Genomic DNA, 17,329 nt, shown 5'->3' with positions numbered 1-17,329 from the left:
CCCCCTGGCATGCAGGAGTCCCGGGTTCAATTCCCGGCCAGGGCACACAGGAGAAGCGCCCATCTGCTTCTGCACCCCTCCCCCTCTCCTTCCTCTCTGTCTCTCTCTTCCCCTCCTGCAGCCAAGGCTCCATTGGAGCAAGGTTGGCCCGGGCGCTGGGGATGGCTCTATGGCCTCTGCCTCAGGTGCTAGAATGGCTCTGGTTGCAACAGAGCGACGCCCCAGAAGGGCAGAGCATCGCCCCCTGGTGGGCATGCCGGGTGGATCTCGGTCAGGCGCATGCAGGAGTCTGTCTGCCTCCCCGTTTCCAACTTCAGAAAAATACAAAAAAATAAAAATAAAAAAAGGAATGTGAGGCCTTAGACTTGAAATAAATTTTTTTCTGCATAATAAAAATTCTTGTGAGAAATACTAGGCACAGGATTTTATGATTTTCATACAGAAGAACTGATTCCAACAACTTGAACTGAAAGTACAAATAAGAGATCCCTGAGTTTTCATGAATTTTAAAATTGCAGTTTCTACTACCATGTAAACTCTGCAATTCTGCCAAGCTATAATTTGTAAGGCTGGTATATATAAAGAAGTCTAGTAGGTGAGCCTTGCTTCCCATCTGGTTTATAAATCACAAATGAGCTCTGAGGCTCACTACTCATTACTCAGCAAATAGAGTGATTTTTTAAAAATGCTGCTTTTTCGTTAAAAAAAAAAACAAAAAAAAAACTGGGGCCCTGGCTGGTTGGCTCAGCAGTAGAGTGTCGGCCTGGCGTGCAGAAGTCCCAGGCTCGATTCCCGGCTAGGGCACACAGGAGAAGCGGCCATCTGTTTCTCTACCCCTCCCCCTCTCCTTCCTCTCTGTCTCTCTCTTCCCCTCCTGCAGCCAAGGCTCCATTGGAGCAAAGTTGGCCCGGGCGCTGGGGATGGCTCTGTGGCCTCTGCCTCAGGCGCTAGAATGGCTCTGGATGCAACAGAGCGACGCCCCAGAGGGGCAGAACATCGCCCCCTGGTGGGCATGCCCGGTGGATCCCGGTCGGGCGCATGCGGGAGTCTGTCTGACTACCTCCCCGTTTCCAGCTTCGGGGGGGGGGGGGGGGGGGGGGGACACAAAACTGGATCTGAAAAAATATCTCATTGCTAACACTAGATTAAAAGATCTTTTTAAAAATAATGATTCTTACCTTTACATAAAAATCTGGCTGAATTAGAAAAAAAATGTCAGAGCTGAGATACCACTAAAAGTCAATATATTTTAATCAGCACAGGGCTATGAGAAAGGGCTAGAACAACTATCCTACTGTTTTTTGTTGTTTGTTTTTATCTTTAAGAATATAGGCAAATATTTTCTAAGGTTCTGAAAGCTTCTTTCAATTTTACTGTTCTACCATACTACATCTGATGGGAAATATTATATGTCCTAAGTAAAATAAGAAAATTTGACTAACGCCTGACCTGTGGTGGCGCAGTGGATCAAGTGTTGACCTGAAATGCTGAGGTCTCCAGCTCAAGGCCCTGGGCTCTCCTTGTCAAAGCACATGTGGGAGTTGATGCTTCCTGCTCCTCCCCCCCTTTCTTTCTCTCTCTCTCTCTCTCCTCTCTAAAATGAATAAATAAAATCTTTAAAAAAAAAAAAAAAGAAAGCTTGACTACCTATGAAGGTCAGTAGATATCCCTCAGAAATATCTCAAGTCTAATGTACAATAAATACAACTGGTTAAAATGCATTTTAAAGTAGCGATTTATATATTGTAATAAAAGTTATTAGGCTATATACTATTGTTAAAATTTGGCAAAATTTTTTTAATGTTTGATCTTAAAAATAGTTACCTTGAACTACTTAAAATTTTTTTTTAAGTTTTTAATTCTTAGCATCCTTACCTCTTGCAATTAATGGATCTTAAAGGATCTTTTGCAAATGAACAATACTTGGCATAATATGGTTGGCAGGTCCCCTAAACCTCTTTTCCAAAAAGCTCAGAGATTGAAATAGCTCCCACAAAGTATTATTCTTCTAGTATTTTCAACAGAAAATTGTACAATTTTATGAACTTCAATCTCTAAGTATCAAGTTAACCTTTAGATTTGCTTCTAAATCCAGTATTTAGGAAACCAAATAAAATAGCCATTTTGCTCAAGCTTTGAAATAAACTTTGCTAATGTAAAATCTACCTAAACAGGATCACAATTTGGGTTAGAATACGTTGAGCCAAACAGTGCTATGTTTTGAATCTTACCATGTTTGATGCATTCATATGCTGTATCAGCTTAGAATCAGGAACAATAACTTGCGGAGCTGCAGCTATTAAAACAAAAGCACACATGCAAACAAGGAACCATGAGGCTGGTTCATAATCCCCAGAATGCTAGACAATGCTGAAAACTCTTTTATGCTTTCCACATTTTCTCCATTCAGTTGCTCTCAACCACCTGTTATCTCAAAATGCTATAAATTTCCATAATAAATAACAACTGCGATAATATCTTCTGCTGGAAAACATCAATTAAAAAAAAAAAAGATGAGTAACAATACCTGATGACTCAAAGGAACCTGGGGACAAGAAGTAGCAGGATACCTATCACCTTAAACATATGTATTTATGTGCATTCAACTGGAAACTGTCTTGCAAACTTAGAATAATTTTATTGACAAAACATTACTGTTGGGATGAGTTATTAACCCATTAAGAGTGAGCTCAAAAAGTTAAAACTACGGTAGTTTTTACATCTACATAGCCCTTTTCTCTCAATTTGACAGTTGTTGACAGAATCTTAATTACTTCCATCGACCTTAAAAAATACCAATCAAAAATAACGCAACATTACGTAAGTGTAAAAGAAACTGTTTGATCCCGCAAATTTCAGAGAATGAACAGATAATCCCATTACCCTAACATTCTCTGAGTGAAGAAAATCACATTTTAATGTATGATGACCTAAAATCCTAGTGCCAAGCCTGAAGGCAACAGGAGGAACAGTCATCAAAACAGATGAAAAAGATAAGATTATCTGACACAAAGTATAGAATATTAGAAATCTTATTTGATATACAGTATAATAATCCAAATAGACATTTCTCCTATGCATTGCCATCGATACACTCTCAAATGAGGCAAACAGGTAACTAAACAGTTACTTTAAAATAATCTTTCCATTTATTGTCATTCCTTTCTTCAGTAACAAGATTTACAAAACTCGAATGCCCAGGAAGTTTTATAACCGAATACAGCAGTGCACCCTCGTCTTCGGGGATACGATCTGATAACTGAAGAGGGCTACTACGTATCCAGCATATATATTATAGAGCATGGATCACTGGACAGAGGAATGCTTCACGTCCCAGACAGGACAAAGCAGGACAGCTCTAGTTGTCATCATGATACTCACAGTAGCACACAATTTAAGACTTGTGAATTACTTATTTCTGGAATTTTCCATTTAATTCTTTCGAACCACAGTTGCCCGAAGGTAAGTGAAACTGCAGAAAGCCAAATGTTATAATGGAGGACTACTCTGGATGTCTGTCATGATAACAAATGCTTACTATATGTATAATGAAGCAAGCTTTTTAATCTTTTTAGGGCCCAGATATTTCTCGGCTTTGAAATGTTTTAAGAGCTACTTCACAAAGCCTTTGTAAGGTTTCCATGAAACAAAATCTTTAAAATGATTTACAGAGTATAAAGCAGTATGGACACAGACTTTAAGTATCTACTTGTTTTTTCTTACCTTTAAATCAAGTAATATAAATTAAGATATATTATACCGGTATACTACTCTTCACTTAAAAGAACTCTAATTCAATTTAGACTTATACAAATTACTATGGAACTGAATTTTAGATTGCCAAAGTATAGTTACAAAAATCCTCCAATAGTTAAGATACCTATATATTTATAAAGACTAAACACAAATATATCTTTGATGGAACAAATCCGTTTCATAAAGAAAGCAGATAATGATTTTACTGCATAAAACATCGAAACCCTTAGTAAATAAACATTTATGGATCTGACTTATTTCAGAAAATCACCATTATGTAGCTTTCTCAAAAGAAGTATTAACATACATATAATATATAAGTATGTTAGGGTTTCAATTAATGAATTATTTATTACTATACAAATAGGATCTACATGTTAATCAAATTAGTTAATACATATATCCTCCTCAACTAATAGAAAGAAAAGCCCCAGAGGATTTCTCTTCTCTGAAAACGACCAAGCTCACTGCCAAGCGGTGAGCAGGGAAAGTGGCCAGGCTCACCCTGCTGCGAGGCGGGAATGAGCACCTGCTGCGTCTGCGCCTGCTGAGGCATGGCCGGCTGCGGCGGGGCTTGCTGGTGGTGGTGGTGCTGCTGCTGCTGCTGGCTCTGGTGCTGCTGCTGGACTTGCAATAAAAGCTGCTGCTCTTCCGAGTGAAATCCGTCTACAGCCCTAGACTGCATCAGTTTACTCTCCCACAACTAAGGCAAAGAACATTAAAGATTTCTAAGTGAAAAGTCAGAGAAGATAACTGCAGGCATATGGACATAACATATTTGATTAGTCTGTTTGTAAAATCCTTCCATTTTCAAAACTGATACAACCACAAAAATCAACCCATCACTAATCTTTATGCAAGTGTATGCAATAATAAAAACTAACTTTTTAAGTATCAAACCTCATTTTTTTGCTACCTTAGAGTACTGAAGAATTCTTTTTTGTTTCTTTTTATGTCTTCAACAAACTTCCTATGGTAGTTCTTTAGCTATCAGGCAGATTTTAATAAAAGCAAATTTTTAGTAATCAAAAAAATTTTTATATCAAATCTATTATTAACTATTTTTATGGAAATTTTTCCTTAACACAAAGTTTTCTAACTTTTAAATAACATACAGAACATAAATATATCCTCTCCTGATATAAACAATGAGAAACATTTTAGAGGCAATCCTCAAGTTAGAAAAGCCCAAATTTAAGCCTTGACCCAGTAGCTCAGTTGGTTAGTATCGTCCTGACACACCCGGGTTGCGAGTTCAATCCCCAGACAGGGCACATACAAGAATCAACCAACATACAAGACCTGCCCAGTGGTGGCACAGCGGACAGAGCGTCAACCTGGGAAGCTGAGGTCCCATGTTCAAAACCCAGAGGCCGCCAGCTTGAGTGTAGGATCGCTGGCTTGAGCATGACATCATCAACATGATACCACGGTCACTGGCTTCAGCAAGGAGCCACTGGCTCAGCTTGGGCCCCCCTCCACCCCCCCGGTCAAGGCACCTATGAGAAGCAATCAATGAACAATTAAAGTGCCACAAATACAAGTTGATGCTTCTCATCTCTCTCCCTTTCTCTCTCTCTAAAATAAAACTGATAAATGCATAAATAAGTGGAACAAATCAATGTTTCTCTCTCTCCCCACTCACTCTAAAATCAATATATAAAAATGTAAGCACTGCTTGGATAGCTCAGTCAGAGCACCATCCTGAAGCACAGAGGTCGCCCATTCAATCCCTGGTCAGAGCACATACAGAAACAGACTGATGTTCTCTCTCTCTTTTTCTCTCACTAAAATCAATAAACACTTAAAAAAAACCTTTTTTAAAAAATAAAAGCTCAACTTTCCATCTGTCCAATCCTATATAAGGAAAAAGAAACAAAAATGCCTAATGTTTTTAGAGGTATTCTCAACTCTCTACCCATCTTGAAGTTGCCTTCCCTCTTCCACTATGACAAGGATTGACAATCCGTTGCTGCTTAGCCACTTCCCTTTTCCTCATCTCATCCTTAGACAATTTCTGTGACGAGGAAAAATAAATCAGAAGTAAGCAAAAGGAAGAAGAAAAAGAAAATATAACTAATCCATCCTTCTCAACACATTTCTTCTCCACGAGGTAACATGCAATCTGGAGAGCCTCAATCCTTACAAGAAATTGCCCGAGGCCTGACCTGTGGTGGTGCAGTGGGATAAAGCATCGACCTGGAACACTGAGGTTGCCGGTTCGAAACCTTGGGCTTGCCTGGTCAAGGCACATATAGGAGTTGATGCTTCCTGCTCCTCCCCCTTCTCTCTCTCTCTCTCTCTCCCCTCTCTCTAAAAATCAATAAATAAAATATTTTTTAAAAAATTTAAAAAAAAAAGAAAAAGAAATTGCCTGAGGAAATCACTGTTCCTAAACATATAAAATTATATTCAGTCATTTTACAAACAAGTATCTACACATACCTTGTTTTCTTCCCTAGAATCTAATCTTGGGATATTACCTAAATCACCTGAGGCTTCTATCGGATTTTTCCAGAAGCTCTGTTTGTCATACTTACAGGGATTTTTTATAATCTCCTGACACTTCCACCTGTTCTAGAAATTATATATTTGTATCTACATGCCACGAACAATTTCAGCATGTCTCTAAATGACTTAATAAAAACGTAAACTAAAGGTGAATTTCTGAGAGCAATCATTCCCCTGCAGGCTCAGTATTTAGTCTTGCCTAAAGATTGTTCTTACACAGACAAAACAGTATCTATCTCATGAATTCTTGTAAGGCCTAAATAAGACATCTATACAAAACATTTATCACAATTAGCATAAAGTCAGTGATCAATAAATGCTAGTTGTTATAATTATGGTGGTGGTAATCTTAGACATTACACCAGAAGACAGGAACCCAGTTAGTTCTGGTTTGGTCACTAACTGGCTTTGTGGACAAATCATTTATCTTTGTTGGACATTTTCCTCATCTAAAAGAGGACAAGATAATACTTCTAAACTTACTTCCAGCTAATAAATTAAAGTCTCTGCAAATCCCAGATGAAAAATAGCTAGAATTCTTCCTAGGGTCACAAAGGACTATATTTTCTGAGAGCTGAAGTTGTGCCTGGCTCATCTCTGTAAAGCGGGCACCTAGCACAGCACACAGTACCAATTAGGCGCCTAATGTGTTCCATAAAACCTAGCTTTTAGAGAGCCAAAAATCAAGATGAAAAGACTGTACTATTAATTAGTGCTTTAAGAAAGCTTTTAGGCCCTGGCCGGTTGGCTCAGTGGTAGAGCGTCGGCCTGGCGTGCAGAGGTCCCGAGTTCGATTCCCGGCCAGGGCACACAGGAGAAGCGGCCATCTGCTTCTCCACCCCTCCCCCTCTCCTTCCTCTCTGTCTCTCTCTTCCCCTCCCGCAGCGAGGCTCCATTGGAGCAAAGATGGCCCGGGCGCTGGGGATGGCTCCTTGGCCTCTGCCCCAGGCACTAGAGTGGCTCTGGTCTCAACAGAGTGACGCCCCGGAGGGGCAGAGCATCGCCCCCTGGTGGGCAGAGCGTCACCCCCTGGTGGGCGTGCCGGGTGGATCCCGCTCGGGCGCATGCGGGAGTCTGTCTGACTGTCTCTCCCCATTTCCAGCTTCAGAAAAATACAAAAGAGCTTTTAGGCCCTGGCCGGTTAGCTCATTGGTAGAGCGTCGGCCTGGCGTGCAGGAGTCCCGAGTTTGATTCCCAGCCAGGGCACAAAGGAGAAGCACCCAACTGCTTCTTCCATCCTTCCTCCTCTCCTTTCTCTCTGTTTCTCTCTCCCCTCCTGCAGCCAACGTTCTATTGGAGCAAAGCTGGCCGGGGCGCTGAGGATGGCTCAGTGGCCTCCAACTCAGGCACTAGAATGGCTCCAGTTGCAACAGGGCAACATCCTAGATGGGCAGAGCATCGCCCCCTGGTGGACATGATGGATCCCGGTCAGGTGCATTCGGTAGTCTGTATCTGTCTCCTCGCTTCTAACTTCAGAAAAATACCCCCCAAAAAAGATAGCCTTTAAACTATAATTTAATACTTCAGTTTTATCACCTCCAATTGGTCTACCCACAGCAATATGACCCATCACATGAAGCACCCATGCCATTGGCAAACACTAAATGAATACATATTATGTGTTGCTAATTGCTTGGTACCACTTACTCACCTAACCTCCTAAGTCAGTGACCTGAGTCAGAATCTACCTCCAAACCCCATCATTACTGGCAATTTCCCTTCTGAAGCTTGGTTACAATCTACTCCTGCTATTCTGGCCCTGGTTCAAGTCCTTTCCTCCCACACAAGTATTACTGTAAAGTAATGACTGAGCTCCCCACATCAAGTCATGAATTCTAAAAATAATTATTGACTATCTCCTATATGCTAGACACTGTTAGTGGCATCGAGAACAGATAATGAACATTTCTAACAAAAATCCTTGTCCACAGAGTCTACAGTCTAGCGGAAACTGTCCTTTCAGGTGATCCTCTATAAATCAGTGGTCCTCAAAATCCAATGCTGGGCCAGGTCGTTAGGCATACTAATTCTCAGGCACCACCCCAGACCTACTGAATCAGCAACTCTTAGGGTAGAGCCAGGAATATCTTTTAATAACTTGTCCAGGTTATTCTGATGCAAGCTAAAGTTAGAACCACCAATGCTTTCCAAACTGCGATTACAATCCTTTAAAAGTCAATGTGAGCCTGACTTGTGGTGGTGCAGCAGATAAAGCATCGACCTGGAATGCTTAGGTCGCCGGTTTGAAACCCTGGGCTTGCCAGTCAAGACACATATGGGAGCTGATGTTTCCTGCTCCTTCCTCCTTCTCTCTCTCTCCTCTACAAAATGAATAAATAAAATAATAATAATAATAATAATAGTAAGTCACTGTAAGCCCTAGCCACGTGGTTCAGTTGGTTAGAACTTGGTCCGATATGCAGAGGAGGCTGGTTCAATCCCTGACAGGCATATACAGAAACAGACTGATGGTTCTTGTCTCTATTTCTCTGTCTGCCCTTTCCTCTCTCTCTAAAATCAATAAATATTTTTAAAAATAAGTAAAAATAAGTCAATCTGAATTTTTTGCAAATGCAATCAAATAAAATTACCAGACCACTCCTCTATTGAGTCATACTCTGAAACAGTAGTCCAAAAATCTGCAATTTATCTAGAACTCCAGATAATCCTTCCCACTCTAAAGACCAAGCTCCACATGGTACACATTACTTCTCCAACTGTTACTATAATTTGCACTATTTCCTAATGGTGCTGGCTTTCAATTTTATTTTTTACATAATTTTACTCATCAAAGTATTCTTTTTTTGAAAGAGAGAGACAGGGAGGGATAGAGAGGGTAAGAAACATCAACTTGTAGTTGCTTTCACTTTAGCTGTACATTGATTGCTTCTCATACGTGCCTTGACTGGGGCGAGCCAGTGTCCCCTTGTTCAAGCCAGCGATTTCTGGGCTCAAGCTGGCAAGCTTGGGATCATGTGAACAATTCCCCTGCTCAAGCTGGTGACTCCATGCTAATGAGCTGGGGTTCAAAGCCAATGACTTGGGGTTTTACATTAGCGACCTCAGTGTTCCCAGTCAATGCTTTATCCACTAAGCCACCAGCGGTCAGGCAAAATATTCTACTTTTAAAATATTAGCTGTTTAAAGTAATGTAATACTGTTGGGGCAACGGTAGTCATATTAAAATTACTGAAAACCACCAGGAATACTGAATTGTTACTTATTTTGCTTATAGAAAATAGGAAAAAATCCTTTATCCTCCTCATTTTTATAGTACAGTGCTCTTTTTTATTATTATTATTTTTAGAGAACAGAGATAGAGAAGGGAGGAACAGGAAGCATCAACTCCCACAGGTGCCTTGACTGGGCAAGCCCAGGGTTTTGAACCGGCGACCTCATATAGTACAGTGCTCTATTCCCTAAAACAGCAGCTATTGTTTCGGGCAGCCCTTCAGCAAGGTCTCAAAAATTAGACACAAAGAAAATTCATTTTGTTTCCCAAATGATTCGGATATGCATCTGTACACCATAATAACTAGACTAATGCTGAATTCTTACTTTGTAAATACTTTTATGTACAGGCTCATTTTTCACACACAAAAAAAATCCTTAAGATAGGCATTATCATTATCTCCTTTTTACAGAAAAAGGAACCGAAGGAACATGAAGTTATGTAACTTATCCAACATCGCCAACCAATGCAAAACTGGGATGCAATCTCGGCATGTGACTCCAGTGTCTGCAGTCAGGGCTGGACCCTGAGTGAAGAATGAAGGCCCTTTGTTCTGTGTTCTGTATCCTAGGCATCTATATCTCTTGCTTCACTATAATCCCAACTCTGGTCCAAGTCTCTGGTCTCTAAATTGTACTGTTGCTGTCAGAAAAGGTCTAGTCACAACTCTGGTACCTTCCTTTTTACTATTCAATAATTAAATACTGTTGATGTCATTTAATGACAAAAGGCCTAAATTCAAGTCTTTATCACTTGCTAAATGACTTTTTTTTTTTTTTCAGAGACAGAGAGTCTGAGAGAGGGATAGATAGGGACAGACAGGAACAGAGAGAGACAAGAAGCATCAATCATCACTTTTTCCTTGTAACACCTTAGTTGTTCATTGATTGCTTTCTCATATGTGCCTTGACCTTGCCTTCAGCAGACCGAGTAACCCCTTGCTTGAGCCAGCGACCTTGGGTCCAAGCTGGTGAGCTTTGCTCAAACCAGATGAGCCCGTGCTCAAGTTGGCGACCTCGGGGTCTCAAACCTGGTCCTCCGCATCTCAGTCCGACGCTCTATCCACTGCGCCACCGCCTGGTCAGGCGCTAAATGACTTTGTTAAAGCATATTCCCTCTGAGTCTATTTCTTTTTACCTATTAAGATGTGATTAGATCTATTGATCTCTGGCAGTATGCTGGGCTAGATAGTCTGAAGTATTCTCCTAATTTCATAAAACACCTAGCTCCTGGATAAAACTTTAAAAACTGCATTTCATGGCTCCCTAAAAATGACAGAGTCTTCCGCAAAGGCAAAAGAAGTGGCATAATAGATTATTCAACAGAATCCAGTTACACTAACATCCTACAATGAATAAGACAGCTCTCTCCAACAAAGAATTAAACAGGTTCAAAATGACAGCAGTGCCAAAGTTGAGAAAGATGATCTAGAGGCAGATAAACTGAGTTTCAGATTTGTTTCCAATTGAGGAAATTCTTCTCACTTTGATTTACTGAGAAGAAGGCTATGTTTTACTTCTCCCATGGAGCTTGCTGTTTGGATACGGGTAGGTCTGACAGTCTAAAAGTCAGAATGGTTTTATCATTCACTTTAAAGAGGATTTCTAGATTATCATTCCCAGCCAAAGTCACTCATCAACCCAAAACACAATTTACATTCATATATAGGTTTACTGGAAATGAAGACTATGCTTTATGTCTTTTCTTTCTCCATGGTTCAAGGTCCATAGTCTTGAGAATGAGATTGAACTTTTTTTAAATCATCTTCCTTCCTTCATTATCTAGGTAAACTTCAAATTACATGCACTCTCATTACTCATTTTAATTCATAATCTATTTCGGCAATATATCCTTCAAAGCCGAATAGAAGCTTTTAATGAAAGTTTGTGAAATGGCCAAAAAGGAGTGAGGGGCTAGGGCTAAATGACAAAGTTCTTCACAAAACATAAATATGAAATCAAAGTCAGTTTTTTTATTAGCAAGAATGTTTAAACCTGCATGGTTCAGCAGAGTAGCCACTAACCACACATAGCAATTAAAATTAAAATTAATTGTCATTAGATAAAAATTCACTTCAGTTCCACTAATCACATTTCAAGTGCTTTAAATGGCCACACGTATCTAATGGCTACCATAATGAAGAGTACAAATACAGAACACTTCCTTCACCACAGAAAGTCCTATTAGAGAGTGTTGGCTGTCCAAAGTTAAAACTAGGACACAGTATAGAAATTTCAATGAGATCCTAAAGAAACGAGTGCAGAGAATTAAAATAACAAACTCATTTTAGTCTAACAGTTTTATTTTTAATCTACTTACCATCCAGAACAGAAAAGTATGACCCATTTAAAAAACAACAAAAAATATTAAACTACTTAGTTCAGTTAGGTTCTGAGTCACATTTGTAATTTAAAGCTTAAATTAAGTATTTACTGAATACCAATAACATATGTCAGGCACTCTAGTAGGAGCTGGGGATTCAAAGTTGAATAAGTTATAATTTGTATTATTAAAAACCTTATTAAACAAACAAAAATGGTGCACAACCTATAAAACATTAACTTATTTATATATTATATACTGTACATTATACATATAAAATGCAGGTGGAAAATGGGAGATGATATTTACAAACAGCAGCTCCAATAAGGGGTTACTATCCAAAATATATAAAGAACTCACAGAGCTCAGCAACAAACAAGAAAACAATCCAATTAAAAAATGGGGAGACGACCTGAACAGACAGTTCTTGCAGGAAGACATACAAAGGGCCAAAAGACATATGAAAAGATGCTCATCTACATTAGCTATTAGAGAAATACAAATTAAAACTACAATGGGATACCACCTCACACCTGTTAGATGGGCTATTAGCAAGAAGACAGGTAATAACAACTGTCTGGAGAGGCTGTGGAGAAAAAGGAACCCTCATTCACTGCTGGTGGGAATACAGACTGGCACCCCATTGTGAAAAAAAGTATGGTGGTTCCTCAAAAAATTAAGAACAGAACTACCATATGACCCAGCAATCCCTTTTCTGGGGATCTATCCCCAAAACTCAAACACTAGTATGTGAAGACACATGCACCCTGTGTTTAATCACATCCTTCTTCACAGCAGCTGAGACATGGAAACAACCTAAGTGTGCCTCCATCGAGGATTAGATAAAGATGGGGTGCATCTATACAATGGAATACTACTCAGCCAAAAGAAATGATGACATATTGCCATTCACGACAACATGGACGGACCTTGAGAACATTCTATTGAGTGAAATGAGAAAAAGCATAGAACTATATAATATCACAGATAGGTGGGATATAAAACTGAGACTCATGGACATAGGTCAAAGTGGTTACCAGGGGGAAGGAGAAAAGAGGGACAAACATACAGTGAAGGAAAATTATTTAACTTTGGGTGATGGGTGCACAACATAATAAACAGTTCAAATGCTACAGAAAATGTTTATCTGAAACCTATGTATTCTTATTGATCAATGTCATCCCATTAAATTTAATTTTCTAAATAAAATTAAAAAGAACATGCAGGTGGAGCAGTTTGTCTCAAAGACAGCCCACTCCCTGTGGAGCAAATGCCTTGATTCTACTGGGACCAGTAGGAAAAAACAATTCCCCAGCCTTAGTGAAAAGCAAGAGTAGGTAACAAACAATATGGACTGACCACTAGTGTGACCTGGAGTAATTAAAGTGTTTGAGATTGACTATGCCTAAAAGTGTTCTACCTTCTCTATAAGGTCACAGAACAAGGACACCTGATAAAATTATGAGAACATAACAAAGATTATAAATATTTACTCCGTGTAACATAAAGGAATCAAACTAAGCTTATTCATTTCTTCCAGTAACTTGATGCTCTTCTTCCAATTCACGTCTCCAAGTCGGCATTCTTTCACTTGTATTTTTAGATCCTTACTCTTCAGTTTTAATAACCGTTACATTTCTCTCAGGATAAATAGCTCATCATACTTAAACCTATGTATTATTCCTTCCTCACACGGGCAGGTTCTTACTGAAAACTACAGAAGCTGCCCAGAATCAGTTGCTAAAACATATTTCATCACCACCATAAAGGTGAGGCTTGCTTTTAAGTTTCTAAATTATACTTCCATTGAATTGATAAAAAAGACCACAACAAATGTTCTTTAGCATTCATTAACTGTGATAACTTACTGGTACATAGCTCTAAATGAGCTCAATGCTCAATTTCTAAGCCAGCAGTTTTAAAATGTTTGGTCAAGATCACTTTCAACAATTACCGAGGACCTCAAGTAACTTTTAAGAAATTAGAACTAAGGTTTTAAAGTATGTTTACTAATTCATTTAAAAATCATGTAACCATTACATGTTATCATAAATAACACATTTTTTTTTTTCTGTATTTTTCTGAAGCCGGAAACGGGGAGAGACAGTCAGACAGACTCCCGTATGTGCCCGACCGGGATCCACCCCGGCACGCCCACCAGGGGGCGATGCTCTGCCCCTCTGGGGCGTCGTTCTGTTGCGACCAGAGCCACTCTAGCGCCTAGGGCAGAGGCCGAGGAGCCATCCCCAGCGCCCGGGCCATCTTTGCTCCAATGGAGCCTCGGCTGCGGGAGGGAAAGAGAGAGACAGAGAGGAAGGAGAGGGGGAGGGGTGGAGAAGCAGATGGGCGCTCCTCCTGTGTGCCCTGGCCAGGAATCAAACCCAGGACCTCTGCACGCCAGGCCGACGATCTACCACTAAGCCAATCGGCCAGGGCCATAAATAACACATTTTTTTTTTTTATTTATCCATTTTTAGAGAGGAGAGAAAGAGGGAGAGAGAGAAACAGAGAGAGAGAAGGGGGGAGGAGCTGGAAGCATCAACTCCCATATGTGCCTTGACCAGGCAAGCCCAGGGTTTCGAACCGGCAACCTCAGCATTTCCAGGTCAACGCTTTATCCACTGCACCACCACAGGTCAGGCATAAATAACACATTTTTAATGAAAATACCATAAGGGCCAAATAAAATTTAGTGAGAAATGGCTTAAAGAAAAACAGCTGGAGTCTCATATTGGCTTTTGCATTCACTTTGTCATTTTGGTTGAAATATACATAACGTGTAAAGAAAAAAAATCTGCCTTTCCAGAGTTATGTAACTGGGAGAGGAAAAAGTATTAAGCGATGACTTCTTAAAAGTCAGCTGCAATATAGAATCTGAAACCATACACCAACGACCCTGACATACTCTTTGATGAAAAACCATTAACTCATCTTTCACTTTGAATGGATTCTCAACATCATGCATGGTCGTTTGGAAATATGAGTTCAGTGAATTATGCAGATACTACCTGTGTTAACACATTTCAGTCCTGGCCAGAGCGTCCTCCCTGTACTCGAGGTCACAGATTTGATCCCTAGTCAGGGCACATATAAGAAGCCACCAATAAGTGCATAACTAAATGGAACAACTAAGTGAAACAATCAGCTAATGTTACTCTCTCTCTCTCTCACTCTCAAATCAATGGGAAAAATTTTTTTTAATGTTAACACATTTTATTACAGAATATCAAACACTTGTATTTCTTAATATCAACAGTGATCTCAGCATGCATCAATAACTTCTGCTGCATATGAAATAGTTATCTCAAGGACATGTGCATTTGAATTGAGAGTTAAACATAGCACTTTTTTCACGGAACACACTTCGAACATGTGAGAAACTATGGTTATTTGGACTTGTTATTTGGTCAAACTGTTACAAACTCCTGAAAAGCCTGAGGGAAACCCAAGTCGTCCATGGACCACACTTTGAGAACCACTGTCCTGAATGGTAAGACAAAAATATTCCATAATTTCATGAGTAATAACACCACCAAGAAAACACAAATGCTAAATAAAAGGATCTAAATATTTCTGCTTAAATCTAAGGACATCCAAAGGACAGAAGACTAGCTACCAAAGTAAAATATATGATAAACGCCACAGTTGGCCAATATAAAGAATGAAACTCAAGAACACAAAATCCTTTTTGAAGAACTTATTCAATTCGTACAATACAAACACATTTTAGAATACAGGAAAAATTATGGATTACTCTCTGGCTAAAGAGAATATTTTTAGAATGGGGAGAGGACTCACAGTTTTTAGTTCCATCAGAACTTGCTCATCAACTCCATCATCCAAAAAGATGTCTCTCACATCATTAATAACATCTTCAATCACAGATCTGTATAATTTAGGCTTTAAAAAGAAAAAAAGACTTTTGGAAAAGATCTTTTTCACATAGTAAAATATGTAACATTTTCACAAATTCAATGTAATACAACAGTAACTTTTCCAACTATCTAGAACTTATTTTAATTAGCAATAATCGTGCCTCCGATAAACCTCATTGGCTATGATCCTGCCACTGTGCAAAGCTTCTACCACTTATTTCAGAAGATATAACTTTAAAGATATAACCATCCCAGAAAACATCATTTGCCTTAAACTGGATTATTTGATGATTGCCTATTTTAATACAAGTTTTAACACCATTTAATGCTACTCAAACAGAAACGGTCCTCATGCATACAAGGTTATACAATTTCCAGTTATAATTTCCTACGTTGTTATAGTCAAAACACCTAACGTGGTCCAATACTTAATGGGTTACTATGTCTGGTTCCTAATATTCCTTACTTGGTTTAACCCTTACTGTAATCCATAACCTTGCCACTAAATCTTAAGACTTCAGAGATTCATATGCACTACAGCCATCTGTCTGAATATATGCAGAACTCAATGACTATACAAATTTTAAAATCATCTAACTTCTGTTTTGTTACCCAGTCTGTACTTTTAAGATTGTCCTGGTTCTGGCCAGTTTGCTCAATGGATAGTGTCCACCTGGTGTGTGGATGCCCCGGGTTTGATTCCCAGTGAGGGCACACAAAAGAAGCAACCATCTGATTCTCTCCCTTTCATTGTCCCCCTTCCCTCTCTCTTCCTCTCCTGCAGCCAGTGGTTGGATTGGTTTGAGTGTTGGCCTCCAGCACTGAAGATAGCTTGATTGGTCCAAGCACATCAGCCTCAGGCACTAAAAATAGCTAGGCTGATTTGAGCTTCAGCCCCAAACAGAGGCTGCCAGGTGGATCCTGATTGGGGCACATTCCCCTCCTGTCATTTAAAAAAAAAAATTATCCCAATAAACTCTTAGTACACCCACAATAACAGGTCTCAAAATCCCAGAGGAACAGGTACGCTTAATCTCTTTCCCAAAACTTCCTTTCTCCTACTACAGCTCAGTTAATGGTATGACACAGAATAATAAAATAACCTTGATGTTTAGTTTTTAAACTACTATTATTGTTGGTATTACTTGAGGCTTTCAGAAGGATAAAATGAAAATAATGTGAAAACACTCAAAAGTTTAATGTAGTCCTTCTTTATCCACGGGGATATGGTTCAAGACCCCCAGTAAATGCCTAAGACCGTGAACAATAATTAACCCTATATATACTGTTTTCTCCTATACATGCATATACCTATGATAAAGTTTAATTTATAAATTAGGCACTGTCAGGTTAACACCTAATAATAAAATAAAACAACTACAATCATATACTGCAATAAAGCTTATGCAAATGTGGTCTCTCTCTCTTCTCCTAAAATTTAATTTTTGAAAAATCCCCCAAATTTCCACTCATAAATTTGATGCCTTTTCCATCTTCACTAAGCACTTATCATGCACTGTAGCCGCAGCCTGAGGTGCAACAACAAAACTAGTACAATTTTCTCTTTCCTTCTCCACAATTGCAGGGACAGAAGATTGTATGCAGAACCTCAGCATGCAATATTTTTTTCATT

At 39.3% G+C, this 17,329-nt stretch overlaps 1 protein-coding gene, 1 non-coding gene and 1 pseudogene across 2 annotated transcripts in view; all 3 read right to left on the bottom strand.

Annotated features, from left to right (window-relative positions):
• The window catches only part of GTF2A1 (general transcription factor IIA subunit 1), a 44,956-nt gene that overhangs the window by 24,013 nt on the left and 3,614 nt on the right, over positions 1–17,329 (bottom strand). The window contains exons 2-4 of the mRNA XM_066274858.1: positions 15,620–15,721; positions 4,261–4,459; positions 2,232–2,296 (exon numbers count right to left, since the gene is read on the bottom strand). Coding sequence (XP_066130955.1) covers positions 2,232–2,296; positions 4,261–4,459; positions 15,620–15,721 — 366 coding nt within the window. The remainder of the gene's footprint in view (positions 1–2,231; positions 2,297–4,260; positions 4,460–15,619; positions 15,722–17,329) is intronic.
• LOC136336706 (small nucleolar RNA SNORA79) lies at positions 2,835–2,978 on the bottom strand. Its single transcript, XR_010731534.1, has one exon. It is a non-coding gene; the product is annotated as a small nucleolar RNA SNORA79 (small nucleolar RNA).
• On the bottom strand, positions 15,770–15,902 carry LOC136336874 (U4 spliceosomal RNA; annotated as a pseudogene).

The sequence above is a fragment of the Saccopteryx bilineata genome, chromosome 4, assembly GCF_036850765.1.
Source record: "Saccopteryx bilineata isolate mSacBil1 chromosome 4, mSacBil1_pri_phased_curated, whole genome shotgun sequence".
In the NCBI taxonomy this organism is placed as follows: domain Eukaryota; kingdom Metazoa; phylum Chordata; class Mammalia; order Chiroptera; family Emballonuridae; genus Saccopteryx; species Saccopteryx bilineata.
The sequence above is the reverse complement of the archived record's forward strand: the minus strand, read 5'-3'. Positions and strand labels throughout refer to the sequence as shown.